Source organism: Pyxicephalus adspersus, chromosome 12 (genome assembly GCF_032062135.1).
Source record: "Pyxicephalus adspersus chromosome 12, UCB_Pads_2.0, whole genome shotgun sequence".
NCBI classification, from domain to species: domain Eukaryota; kingdom Metazoa; phylum Chordata; class Amphibia; order Anura; family Pyxicephalidae; genus Pyxicephalus; species Pyxicephalus adspersus.
Genome location: NC_092869.1, coordinates 37,878,658 through 37,892,094, shown reverse-complemented (window position 1 = coordinate 37,892,094; position 13,437 = coordinate 37,878,658). Strand labels below are relative to the sequence as shown.

Here is a 13,437-nt window from a genome sequence, read left to right as displayed (position 1 = left end):
CTTACCAGACACCTTTCACCATAAAAAGGGCTTCCTCAGGGCTATGCAACAAGCGTATATATGATGTTGCACTAATCAATTGTGTTGTAAGGGATAATGATGTTCCAAAGTCCAAAAGAAATTGTCTATCAGAAAACACAAAAATGCGTCAGGTAACAAGATGTTTTTGTGCTTATTCATAATATAGGATAAGCAATCTTCTTAGCATAGAATATATATGTTCAGTTTAGCTATCTCTACCCCATGAGCATACAATGGGGGATGGCTTTATATGTACTGTTGTATTATTAAGAATAGTTATTATTGTTTTTTGAAATACAAATGATCAGAAATTAACCAATGAAGCCCCCTTCTTTTCACTTGTGTATATATGTATTTCAGATCATGCAGTAGCAGTAGGGGGTTATCTAGGGTTTTCCTGAATTTTAGGCACAAACATTTTGAGCTATCCCCATATTGGCCCGCCTCGAGACCGAATGGTTTGGGGCCAGCACTGGGCCCCGCTGGAATTCTTCTCAGAAATGTTTATTTTATTCAAACAGCGCAGCGCGGGGAGCCTTCTGCCTCATTAGCGTTCTGCTGTAATATTTTAGAACTACCGAGGGGCTGCAGCTTGAAGTTGCTTAAACAAAGGATCAAAGAGGGTCTCTCCAGGAGCTCTCCGCTGGGAAAGACAGTGGCCCTGGACACGAGGGAGCTAAGGGGGCTAGTTAAAGCCTCGGTGCCAAATTCTCCGTAAATGGACATTTCGCACAGCCTCCCTTGGCTCTAGCTGCAAGAGTAAATAACTGGCTTCCTGTTGAACAGCAGAGCAGCACAGAGGCTGCTAAAGTCATCTGAATTTTAAACCCCAGTTTAATCAGTGACGCCATGCACAGCTGGAATTCTATATCCTAAACACTGCAACCTGCAGCCAATCACAAGTTGTCCTGCCAAGCTGTAGACCAGTGCTGGTCCTCTCATTTGATATAGGGGGCCTTAGTTGGGGCCCCTGGCATCACCAAAGGGCCACACATACCTAGTGAGTTTAATTCTGCTGAAAGCTGCCATTCTTTAGAAGATATTAAAGACCAGCTCATGATTTATAGACTGGCGGCAGATTGCAGGTATTTTAGTGTACTTACCGGTTATCATTAGGGATCTGCCACGGCCGATGTATTATCACCGACTACCATACGTAAGCTAGATTTTGCTCATGATGATCACAATTGTTTGTCTCTGGGGACAATTACATAGATTGTGTACATTGCTCTTAAAGCAGGGGTGTCAAACTCAAACAAATCTGGCCCGCAACATCCTTTTTTTGGCCCCCTTAAGGAATCCAAAATATGAACCCACCGCTGCATTGAAAGAGGGCCGCTACTACAATTCCCGGCATCACTCACCTCTATAGACCAGCGGGCTCTCCGCCTATGCGTTGATCCACATTGGACTCGTTTATAGACGCAAATAATGCGGGGAATTGTAGTAGCTTTGCTATTTAAATGAAGAGGGAAGGGAGTTTTAGCGGCAGGCCATAAGATTTAGCATAAGATAAGCAAAACCTTTTTGTTTCCATATGAAAAGTTTTTATATCAAATGAGAAGGAAAAACGTCCTCAATTTTTTCAATAAATTTTAAAGTTGGCCTGTGACTTTGTCTAAGTTTTTCATTTTGGCCCTCTGTGTATTTGAGTTTGACACCTCTGTCTTAAAGTCTCTTTACAAATCAATTTTTTCATATTTGTGATCCAACACTATGATACAGAAGGTCAGCAGGGACAGCTGACAAGACAAATGCCAAAGGACAGCATGAAGCCTCCCCAGGCCACAGGATGGATACCAAGGATGTGATGGAACAGTAAGGGCTCTTCTTCACTGATTTAAGATGTGAAAATAGTGGTAGATGTAGTGGAAGGACTGCGGGAAATCTTAGGTTCCTAAGTTGCTGGTTGCTAAGCCTGTATATAGTATCATATAAAGTATTAACTACCCCTTGCTTTTTAACCTGTGAAACTTTGAATAACATGTCATGCATTTTCCATGCATTGGAGCATGTTAAAGATCCTGGAATACACAGGAAGGACTCTGTGAAGCTGGATTATGGATAATGACCCTGGATATAGAGTTATTTTGAACTGAAGCAAATACAATGTTCTCCCCAGCCTGATTTAGCTGGGCGCACCACCTGGCACTTTTCAGTAACCAACCTGCTGTTTTTGGGTGATAACTGAAAAGTTGGATACCAAAACAGTAGTTGCCACCCACCTACAGCTTCTTCCCACCCAGCTTAAAAAAAAAAAATTTAGCGAGAACACCGAAATGGTTCACAAACGTATTAAAAAAAGCAGACACAGGTTCAGATCATGATCAATGCATTCTCCATGGACCCGTTAGGATGCTTTGGCACAGGACAATGTGGCATTCTGTCCAGCTACTTGAACTAGAAAGCTATATGAGCGAATTTTTAAAGGCATTAAAAAAAAAAAAGCAGCAGCCACTAAACCCCCTGGGAGACTGTAATTTACTTCCTGTTCCAAAGTACAGGGAAATCCTTTTATCCATAAGTTGTAAAACTTCCCCTCTATTCCTGTGACAAACCTAAACATTTGGATTTCCCCTATTTACAGACAATGGTTACAGCAGGACATAAAAAGATGAATTATTTGATTGCTGAATCAGATGAACCACAAAAAAAAATTGCAAACCAGTCCCCAAAAATAATCCTTGCCTGATGTTTTGTTGTTTTTTAAATTGTGCACAAATTGATCCTAATAACAGCAGATTGATCAATACTTGCTGATTTATTGAATCGTTCAGCAAATGTATAGAACTGTGTTTCTCAACTAGGATTCCTGAAGAGGTTGCTGGGGGTTTCATGAGCAATTTATGATTCTCAGGTCAGTTTAAGTGACACCAATGATCTTTTTGGCTCTCTGTAAGGGTGACATTCATCCCACTGAGCCCCGCCACACGAATATACTGTGAGCTGTGGATATAGTGATAACAGTCGGGGTTCGGTAGGACCTTAAAGTTCCTTCAAGGGTTCCCCCATTTTGAAAAGGTCGGCAAATGCTTATAAAGAGTACGGGCATGATTTCGCCTTATAAATTCTGCCCAAACAAAAGATTTTACAAGCCGGCTCGATGGAATATATCGTATACAATAGTCTGATTTTAGCAAGGCGACAGCAACTCCCACCCGTTGACATTCTACACACAATCTAGCAAAGCCACCATCAGTTCCATACACGCTACATTGTGTGCACCATATGTGTATGAAACCCATGAGAGGATCCTTCTCTGTGCGTGCAGCTGTGTCTCCATCACATTACTGTATTTTATGCCCTGCCATTTCTTCTTTTACAAGACTGTTTTATTTAAACAACTGTTCTTGAACCGTTTTCTCATTAGGAACACATGCCACAAACACTTCTTTTAATTAGTTTGGAAAAGTCTTGAACAAATAAACTTTAAATCTGTTATTATCATTCATGGTTGCCCCCACTGCAGAATGCACACTTGATCCTAGTAGGGGGTACAATTACCCTTCCAGTAACAAACATATGGAGGAAAATGTCTAATGAGCTTGGGGGAAAAAAACCCAGAACACTCCTAAGTTCCAAGCCTGTCCCGTACATATGTGAACAAGATGGATTGCTTGCAGAAGAGGTACACGCTGAGGGTTTAAGAGCCTCCTAGAGATTTTAGGCCAGGATATGCGTTGAACGGTAGTTTACAGCACTTAAGGTTTGTCAAGAGGATTGGACTTTAGGCAAACATATGTACTTAAGAGAGTAAAAAGATCTGAGCTTGGAGACCAGCCCATTACAGCTGAGTCAACAACAGGGTATTGCCGTTTGCAAAGGGTCAATGAAAACGAAGGATTAAATTCCCATGGGTATTTAAAAAAAAAAATCCGCTGTCCGCTAAATAACCTGCACAGGTTTAGTTTATAAAATGAGATTAGGTTCAGTGGCCCTGAGCTAAGAAATCCAAAGACCCTGACAAGCAATACTTTGTGGCTCAACTTTATACAGACTTTTTGAACTGATGTCTAGGGAAAACCATATTATGATTAATATTATTATACAGTATTTATATAGCACCAACATATTACGCAGTGCTGTACAAAGTCCATAGTAATGTCACTGGCTTTCCCTCAAAGGAGCTCAAAATTTAATATTCATATGTCATTAATACAGTCTAAGATCAATTTTGGGAGGAAACCGGAGTACCCGGAGGAAACCCACACAAGCACAGGGAGAACCGGCAAACTCCATGCAGATAGTGTCCTGGCCGAGATTCCAACCTGGGACCCAGCGATGCAAAGGGCACTGAGCACTGAGCCATCGTGTTCTCAGCTAACTAAAGCTGAACTCCGGGTCAATGACAAAACTACACTTGCAATGGGGCCTTGCAGTTGGGCGTCCACCAAAAACCATTTCTACATGTTTTATCTCTTGCTACTGAAAGTTTTTTTGGGACCAGTGCCCCGAAGCCTGTTCACTGCAGTGGTCCATTGGCTGAAGGCGTTGTGGTCATTATGGACAATGGAAGACCAGAAGTCCTCCATTGCATATCACAACCCAAAAGTGCCAGAGAAAAGAGCCCCCACCAGCCACCAGCAATGGGTGCTGGAAAAATGAAGGACGGGAGCAGTGTTTTTTTTTATTATTCTGGTTGTGTAAGGCTACAAAGCAAAAGTAATTTTGTAATTTAGGCTTGAGTTAAGCGGTTCTCTTCAAAACCCAAATCCTTTGCTACGGACACCGACCTCCCCATACTCCCGTTCTGACCTATTTACCCCTCACACCCTTTGCAAATACTCAATAATGGGGACTTTTATGACCTTCTCCTCATCCTACTACTATGCAGTACAAAGTGCTTGAGCAAACAATAGAAAGGCCTAGCCATGTGGGGTCAGAAAATCACCATGGTCCCATGTTGTTTTAACAACAAGGTACAGTAATGCACCATAGCGTTGTAGTGCACTGTGTAGGAAAAATTGAGAAGGTCTAATTTTTGGCCCATTCAAATGAATAGACTACCCTAATGCAACACACCTCAGTAAGCATCATATTACGGGGAACCTTGGGACAGAATTTCTCCAGAAAAGGTAAGTATTTCAAAGTTTTACACTTCATGTATGCAAGACCTGTAAAACAAAAAATGAATCTTTAGCCCAGTGTTGTCCCAAACCCTTCTTAGCCAGGTGCACCACCCAGCTGTTTTAGGGTGGGTACTGAAAAATTGGGTCACAGTACAGGGTCAGCCACCCAGGGGAGAATACTGTAGCCAAAATTTAGTTACACGTATGTCTACTTGAGGCCTAAAACATAATAACCGATGCAACGTGGGCTTGTCAAAACCATTCTGGCCTAAATACCCCCAATCCTCCCCAACAGTACACGGTGAACACCCAACCAATATCAATATATTCTCAACTGAAGGAATCTCTGGTCACAAATACAAAATCATTTCCAAAGGTACAAAAGTTCAATAGGAAAGCCAAAAGTTTAAACCCAACAGAACTGGCAGTGCACATGTATTGCCAAACCTGTGCAACATTAGACAAATCGAGCAAAAGTCAAGGCAAGCATCCAGATGTTCATATCTATGGCCAGGTTACATAGAAACTTATCGGGGGTTACAATGCAGGATGGGATGGTATGTCCATTGTTTTCACCTCTGATAAGTTTCTCAAAATATTTTTATACTAATTCTATTTCTCAAACAAAGAAAAACAAACAAATGGAAAATAATCATCACACAATCACAAGTTGTATCACATCTGCAGGAAATGTTCCATATTTGCCAACAAACCCTACAGACATAGACAACAATGAGAACTTATTATTCTGCAACAGTGAGGGCACTTCAGCTTCAATCCTCGAGGGCCACAAACAGCCCGGGATTTTTAGCTTGTAAACCGCAGCTTACTGAATGCACTACTGCCTGTAAGAGAAATACCAAAATGTGTGCAGAACCTGGCCCTCAAGGAATCAAGTTGGACATCCCCGGTCTATACCTAATAACCTACCTATCATCATACAGAAATAAAATTACTTGTTAAAAAACAAGGACATCAGTTCAAATGGAATAGGTGTAGCAGTGTACCAAATAGAATGATATTTTCCATTGTTAGTCTGCGGTATTGTAAAGTGGTATTTACTAATTCCACATATAAAGCCTGAAGGATTCCAGAAATATCAATTTTAGAGCCACATAATTACAGGCAAAGAATTGGGCTTTGTAAAGTCTATCTGAACCCAAGAACCAAAAGAATAAACATACTGCAACTTATCTGTACATAGATGTTGTGGCTGCATTAGTTTTATTCTTTCAGGATTTGCTTGTTGCATTGTCACCCTGCAAGAGCCAAGATATCAATCTGTCCACAGAAGCTAAGGCTGGGTACACACGTGGAATGGTTCTCGTCCGATAATCGTCTCAGGGCTGATATTGAACGAGAAGCTTACGTGTGTACGTCGCTCGTCATCCATCGTCCTAACGGATCCACGGGCGATGAATGACAACGATCGTAATAGAAATGAAGGGGAAAAGAGCACAGCGAGGTGCCGCTCCGTCGCTCTCCCCCTACCCTCTCCATAGAGCAGAACAGTACTGTATGTCCAGCGCTCGATCATGCATCGTTCACAGTCATTAGTCATTGGAAAGGATCGTGAAAGATCCTCTCCAACGACAATTATTGCGTGTGTGTGTATGCGGCCTTACAAGTGAATTGGATTCCTCTCTGGATCAACAAGTAAACTTCAGGATTAGTAAGCTGCAGTATTTTACATTTTTGTTCTTGGGTTCCGATTTTATAAACAGAGGCTGCCTTAGCGGACCTGGTCCTGAAAAAGCCAAATGATTGGCTGTTGATGGCTTTGGTACTATCAATGACCAAAAACAATCATATAGATCAGAAACTTTGGCGCTCCAAATATGCATACTTGTTCCAGTACTAAAAAATTCCAGGGCACCAGAATGACAGCCAGAGAGGTAATTCATTCTGAAGCAGCCTACATAGCTCCCAACACAGCCTCCCCCCTCTAAATGAAGTTTGTCCTTTCATCTCCTTTCATCATAATTCTAACATACCGACCCTTTAACTAAATACCCCTGTAATGTACTACTAGGTGACTCAACGCTCCATCACTCACCCTATTAGAAGGCTCTGTATGGCGTGTCACCTCTTCGTATGCCCCCACATTCTCCCAGGTTGCCACGAACACATTATTAGGAGAAAACGCAGCTTGTGGGAATCCTCTCTCGATATGCCTGGCCACGGTGCTGAGAATTTCGGGGGAATTGTCCTGCCGGTAGTAAATCTTCCCTTTTCCATTGCTCGTATCGATATCAGACAGGAATGGGGCAATCACTGGGAAATCGGTAGGAAAGCCGTCATCTACGTACTGCGTTTCCCGGGGAAAGTCTTGGGTGGAGATAATGCCGTTGGTTCCAACCTGGAGAGATGGAAGAACAAAGATTTCATTAATTCACAGAAAATGGAGCAATGTTTGATATTGCATCAACAATGTAAGTCAATGCAAGAGTATACAGTCATGGCTATAGACTATGGTCAGACTGGCAGTGAGGTTGTGGGGCAGATACCACTTTCTCCTGGCAGTGAACCGCTACTTTGGAGGAGAGGCTAAATGTATCTTCTACCCAAAGCATAGAAAATCAATGGGGGTGGCAGTGAGCACTTTAGTATCACTCACTGACCCCCACTGTCAAAACTGCAGACGTTGGGTCTTTAGGAACCGGCCCTGCTGTGCAATTAGCTGATCAGCTAACAGGATATCAGCCACATGGAGCCATGGAGGAATAAAGTCCCTCTACATCAGGACTACATAAAACCCCATGGGTGAAAAAAACTTTCTTTTAACCTTTACTTAAAACTTTTAACCTGCCACCAGCAGAATAGGCTGGAAACTAAACAAACCCAGAGATGTGTTGATCTGTCCTGTCCTAATGGTGCCGATCTAACTATGGTTTCAGTACAGAGCGATAGTTTAACAGATTGTTATCTGTAAAGTACCATTTCTTTTTCCTTAAAATTGTATGTATTCTGGAACGAAACTGAATAGAAAATTCACACGATTTACAAGGCTGTATCTTATCTTCAAAATAAAATAAAAAAAATTGTGTTGGTTTGGCCAAAAAATTGCTGAGCCTTCAAGGACAGGTACACTTTAAATCCCCACAGCTGGGACTGTCCGCTGGGAGGCTTCAGACATGATGGATGATTTCCAGAGATTGTGCACTATTGAGGTCAAACAGCTGTTCTGCGCATTACATGCATACCCGGGATAATGCGAATGTTGTACCAGATCCCATCCCTTGGCGAGGAGTGGAACAAAAGACAATTTAAAGCAGTTTTTACTTTACAGGAACTGCACAACAACTGTCAGCTCTTGAAACAGCATGGCACACTACAAAAAAACAATCAAGTGCAACATTTAGGAATTCTGCACGGCCAGACTGCATGTTTCATCATTTGCCAATGATTTGCATCTGGAGTATTGCAGTGGTGCAGCAAGGGATGCCATCCAGGCCTGGCAAGTCAGCGCATCAAGACCCAGGGACAGAAAGTAAATCTATTTAACACAGGGACACAGGCAGCAATGGGTCTAATTCCTCATCACACTGCAAAAAAATACATTCTGGCTTTGTATTCACTTTAATCCAATAATAACCATGTAGCTAAAACATTATTTGACCAGTGTGTTATAAAAAGAACTGCCAAACCCAAAACCAAAACTGGGCACTCTTTACATACTGGCACAAAAAATAGCTGAACCACCAATGTATCAAAAACAGAATTCTTCTCCAGAAACGAGCCATTTGATACACGTTCATGACTGCAGGCAAGGCCAAGTATGAACTTAAATCAACGTGGGTAAGTCCTAATGTTAGATGGCAAGGGAATATGGGCAGAGGGGAGTGGGGGGATACAAGCACCAGGGACAAATACACAAAGAAGCATGCAGCATGCCAGGCAGTACAGCTGGGTTCTCTTGCCAGGCACTGTGGATATCCAGGGGACAATGTCAAAAGAAATGCCAACACAACTTTCAACCACCAATAGTCTGGGAAATCTTATCCATCACAGCCAAGTGGTCTTGCCAGGCATATTTCTAGCGGAATAATATTCGTTCTCTTTTGGCATATGATTTGTTACACTTAGCCAATGGGGTCCATGGGAAGGAAGGGGGATAACTTGCCTTCACCCAGTCCTCCCAACCGGAGGTTTCTACCATACACCAGACTTTGGAAACCTTCAACCAGCATTAGGCATTTCCCTGCACACAATGTAGCTACATAACAGCTGGCACCAGCCAGGATCCATCAGGGATGCAGGCTGGCATGTACTCTGGCTGGCATGTACAAACATGTACTCCTTGCACAGCAGCTTCTCCCTACTGGCCAGCTCTGATTTTGGGGTCCTCCTCTAAAGCCCTGTACAGACATAAAGTCATCAGATCACTGTCACTGGTAACAAACTGTCCTGATCATTTTGGGTAACAGATGAACAACACAGCTCCGTTCTGTTTAATGCAGAGGAGGATGCGTACCCCATTGTGCTCTCCTCAATCCTATTCTCAATGATGAGGACCCCCCAAAATCAGAACTGGCCAGTAGGGAGAAGCTGACGGAATGATTGCATGATTTGGCACTGCTGGTGGCAGGGGCTGCCAGCCTGCACCTCTAATAGATCCTGGCTGGTGGCACCTGTTGTGTAGCTACATTGTGTGCAGGTGACTACCGTACACATGACAGCAATTTGCATGCATGACTTGGACGGCAATCAGATCGGTATATGAAGCTCAACAAATCTGGGATCACTCAAAGCCCCAGCACAGCCGCAGCACAAAAGATCACAGTGTGTCCACACTGGCATAAGGGAATTCAGCCGCTGGCATCGTTTCAGAGTGAATCTTGGAACATTTTCTGCAGTCACCCATGCGCGTAGCTCTGTGTGACACGCAGGTTACTATTTATACAACATAAGTTGCTTTTTTTGGTTGGTGCATTACAATTTTGTGCAGTAATTCCAGCAATGCCAACTACGAGCCAGTCCTAGTCACACCTCCCCAAAAAAAGATGATGGGAGTGGAGAGTTTCCAAGAGGAGAGGATCATTCCACCCCAGGGCAGCCAAATCAAATACCCAGGGAACCCAGCTGTGCAACCGTGAAAAGAAATTCCTACTGAATCAAGTTTTGGAAATGTGGAGAGGACACAACACCCCCTGACCCCCTATGAAAAGATTTTTGTCCTGGTGACACAGATAACACAAACGTTACCGTTGGCACCAGACCTTGCACTGTCCATGCCAGATCTGTGCATACATTACATTATGGAGAAGATTGCGATCTGGCAGGTAAGTTTGTTTTATTGCATATGAGACATCGTCTGTCCCCTCTGCAACAACCAACCTGCCTGCTCGCATTTCTTTTAATCCCAAATTTATTTTCACTTTGTAGAAGAGTAGTCACACACAGACTCTTTCTGATGTTTGCTGGTTCTGATCATCTCGTCATTTGCTGATTATCAGCCCCACTCCGGGGTTTAAATAACAGAAAATGTTTTTGGTGTTTTTGTAGGAAGTCAGAAGATCCCAGATGTTGTTGCAGTGATTATCGAGGGGCTGCTCTGGAGCGTTGTGGCCCTGGGAGCACACACTGTACTCTTGTTACAGGCCAAAAGGAGCCGTCTGCCAGGCAGCTGGAGGGGGAGAGGCAAAGAGTCGGCACGGAGCCGTGTGCTGCGCCATCACAGGAATTGCAGGCTGACAACGCTGCTGGCGATTACATGGAAAGCGTTGTCAGGCTGCAACAGGAAGTGCTGTTCATGTAACGATCCCCAGGAATGAAACATTGTAACAGATTGGCAATACAAAATAAATACATTGGATCAGAAATCTGCATCTGCCGGATATTTGATTTTAGAACCAGCAAGGACAGCAAGACAACCGAATGCAATTACAAAAATGCGACAGATTGCAGGACAGCGGTGCCTTGTGTCATCCCCAGCCAGCCGCCCTTTTTCCATGACAAAAATTCCTTCCCCGGCCTGTAATGAGAACTCATTTTCTGGATACACTGACAACATAGAGTCCCATTGTGTGTAGGGAGGCAGAGGCTGTCCCCTCCAGAATGGCATTCACTTGGCCTGAAGTAGTGAGAATTATTACCCCCGCCCCCCCTTCCTGGTCATAATACCCCACTGACTGCCCCATCACATGAAAAACATTGCCACCCAACTGATTGAAACCTGATTCCTTGGAGGCCTTTGATCGTAAGCTCTGTTGGTCAGGGTCCTCCCCTCCTCCCGTGTCATTCTCTGTTGTACAGCGCTATGCTAAAAGTTGGTGCTCCACTAGTGGAGAGGAGAGAGGCCAGCATGGAGAATCCCATCCCCGGGGTCCCTCAAAAACTCACAATGTTGGGTTAAAGTTAACTTTTAAAAGTTTCAGAAGGGGGCGCTGAGCCAAATCCAAAAATTTGAACCTTGAACCGGCACCGGCCTATTGTCTCTGCTATGGAGTAATATTTCCTGGATTGTATGAGGAAACCGACCAATGGCAGCTCTCCGATCTGACTTACAATGGAGGGGGGTCACAGCGGCAGTGGGATGAGGCCACAATGAATAGACGGCTGCCAAGGAAAGGGGGGGGGTCCAATAAAAATGCCACAGTGCTGCACAGTGTGCCCAGCACTTCTCTGCACATATACACTGGCGGGGCAGAGGGGTGAGGGGGCATTCCTAAAGAGAACCTGTCACCACTGTGCACACAGAAAGCAACCAATACAAAGTGACCTTAATATAGAGGTGGTCTGTGATAAGCCCGGTGCAGACTGCACTGCCTGTCCCTGCGCACACTCTGCCGCTATCAGTGCTGTCACAGTGACCATCTGACAAGTCTGTGCCAGGACTCAGGGGAGGACATTGTTTCAGTGTCAGTGTAATAAGTCTTGCTGTCAATGTATTCAGTGTCCCTCCCTGTGTCTTCAATGTGAGCAACGTTGCTCGACCTGCAATCAGTGCTACGCTCAGTGTCAGTTCAGTCAGTGCTGCCCCAATGTACTTAATATCGCTCCTAATGTAATCAGTGTTGCTCTTATTGCATCCATGCTAATCTCAGAGCTCCTCACTGTGTAATTAGTGTTGCTCTCAGTGCTACACTCCGTGTAGTCAGTGTCCTCAGTGTCCCTCTCGGTGTAGTCATATTGGTCTCAGTGCTAAACTTAGTTTTGCTATAAGTATAATCAGTGCTGCATTCAGTATCAGTGTAATAACTGATGCTCCTATTGCAATCAGTGTCCCTCTCAATGCACTCAGTGCTACTGTCAGTGTCACCCTAAGATTCTCACTGTTGCTTTCTGTGTGAGTGCAATCAGTGCTTTTCTCCGTGCAATCGTCCCCATTGGAGGAATTGGTGCTGCTCTCAGTGTTTCCAGTATAAGCTATGCTGCTCCCAGTGCAATCAGTGCTACAGTCGGTGTCGGTGTACTCACATAGAGCTCGGTGAACTCGGCCTCGTAGAAGTGGCCGGGCTGGGCGAGTTTCACCACCTCGGAGGTCTCGTCATCCCCGTCGGGCAGCGGGAGATCCCCCCGGGTCTCCCCGTACGGGAGGAGGTCGTGGCGGGAGATGGCGGCGGTGTAGCCGAGCAGCAGGCAGTGCCAGAGGAGAACACGGAGCGCCGGGACCGCCATGACTGAGCTCGGCGCTGGACTGACCGCGGACCTCCCGACCCCCGGAGCGGATCCCTGGGTGGGCGGGGCGATAGAGGGGCGGGGCCGGCTGTCAATCACAGCTGGGCACACATCAGGCTCACATTCACTACAGCGAAAAAAGTAACTCGGGGAAAAAGTTTAAAGGATTGAAAATATTTGACATGGTGCGTTCAGAACTGAGCGCTGCTTGTACAGTCTGGCGATCTCCATCCTAGACATATGATCAGACATTGCATTCTGTTTGTAATTTGTTGACCAACATCACAATTATTATTATTAATATCAATAAACAGGATTTATATAGCGCCAACATATTAGAGAGCACTGTACATTACATAGGGGTTGCCAATAACACACAGTGACACAGGAGGAGAGGACCCTGCCCCGAAGAGCTTACAATCTAAGAGGTGGGGGAAGTAACACACAATTAATATTTTATAGGCTATCATGGGAAAATTAGAATTCAGATCAACTATCAAACACGCACTATCTAATATTAGTAGGTAATCGCTGTAATCAATCTCAATCATAATGTTGATTGAAAAAATAAAAATTGCATAGGGCTCTATTTAAAAACCAGTGAATCTGGCGTTCTTCCAATCATTCCCTAGCGGGAATCTTCCAGATCCATGTGTTTCAGTGGCAGTAATTGATTCCCACTGGGGAATGTCAGCACTGTTTTATAAATAGAGCCCATGTGTATGCC

The 13,437-nt window shown here is 44.2% G+C and overlaps 1 protein-coding gene across 1 annotated transcript in view; it reads right to left on the bottom strand.

The window, feature by feature from the left end:
• Window positions 1-12,754, bottom strand: part of NID2 (nidogen 2) — a 49,857-nt gene extending 37,103 nt beyond the window's left edge. The window contains exons 1-2 of the mRNA XM_072428959.1: window positions 12,510-12,754; window positions 7,147-7,449 (exon numbers count right to left, since the gene is read on the bottom strand). Coding sequence (XP_072285060.1) covers window positions 7,147-7,449; window positions 12,510-12,710 — 504 coding nt within the window. The 5' untranslated portion in view covers window positions 12,711-12,754. The remainder of the gene's footprint in view (window positions 1-7,146; window positions 7,450-12,509) is intronic.
• Between the last annotated feature and the right edge of the window lie 683 nt (window positions 12,755-13,437).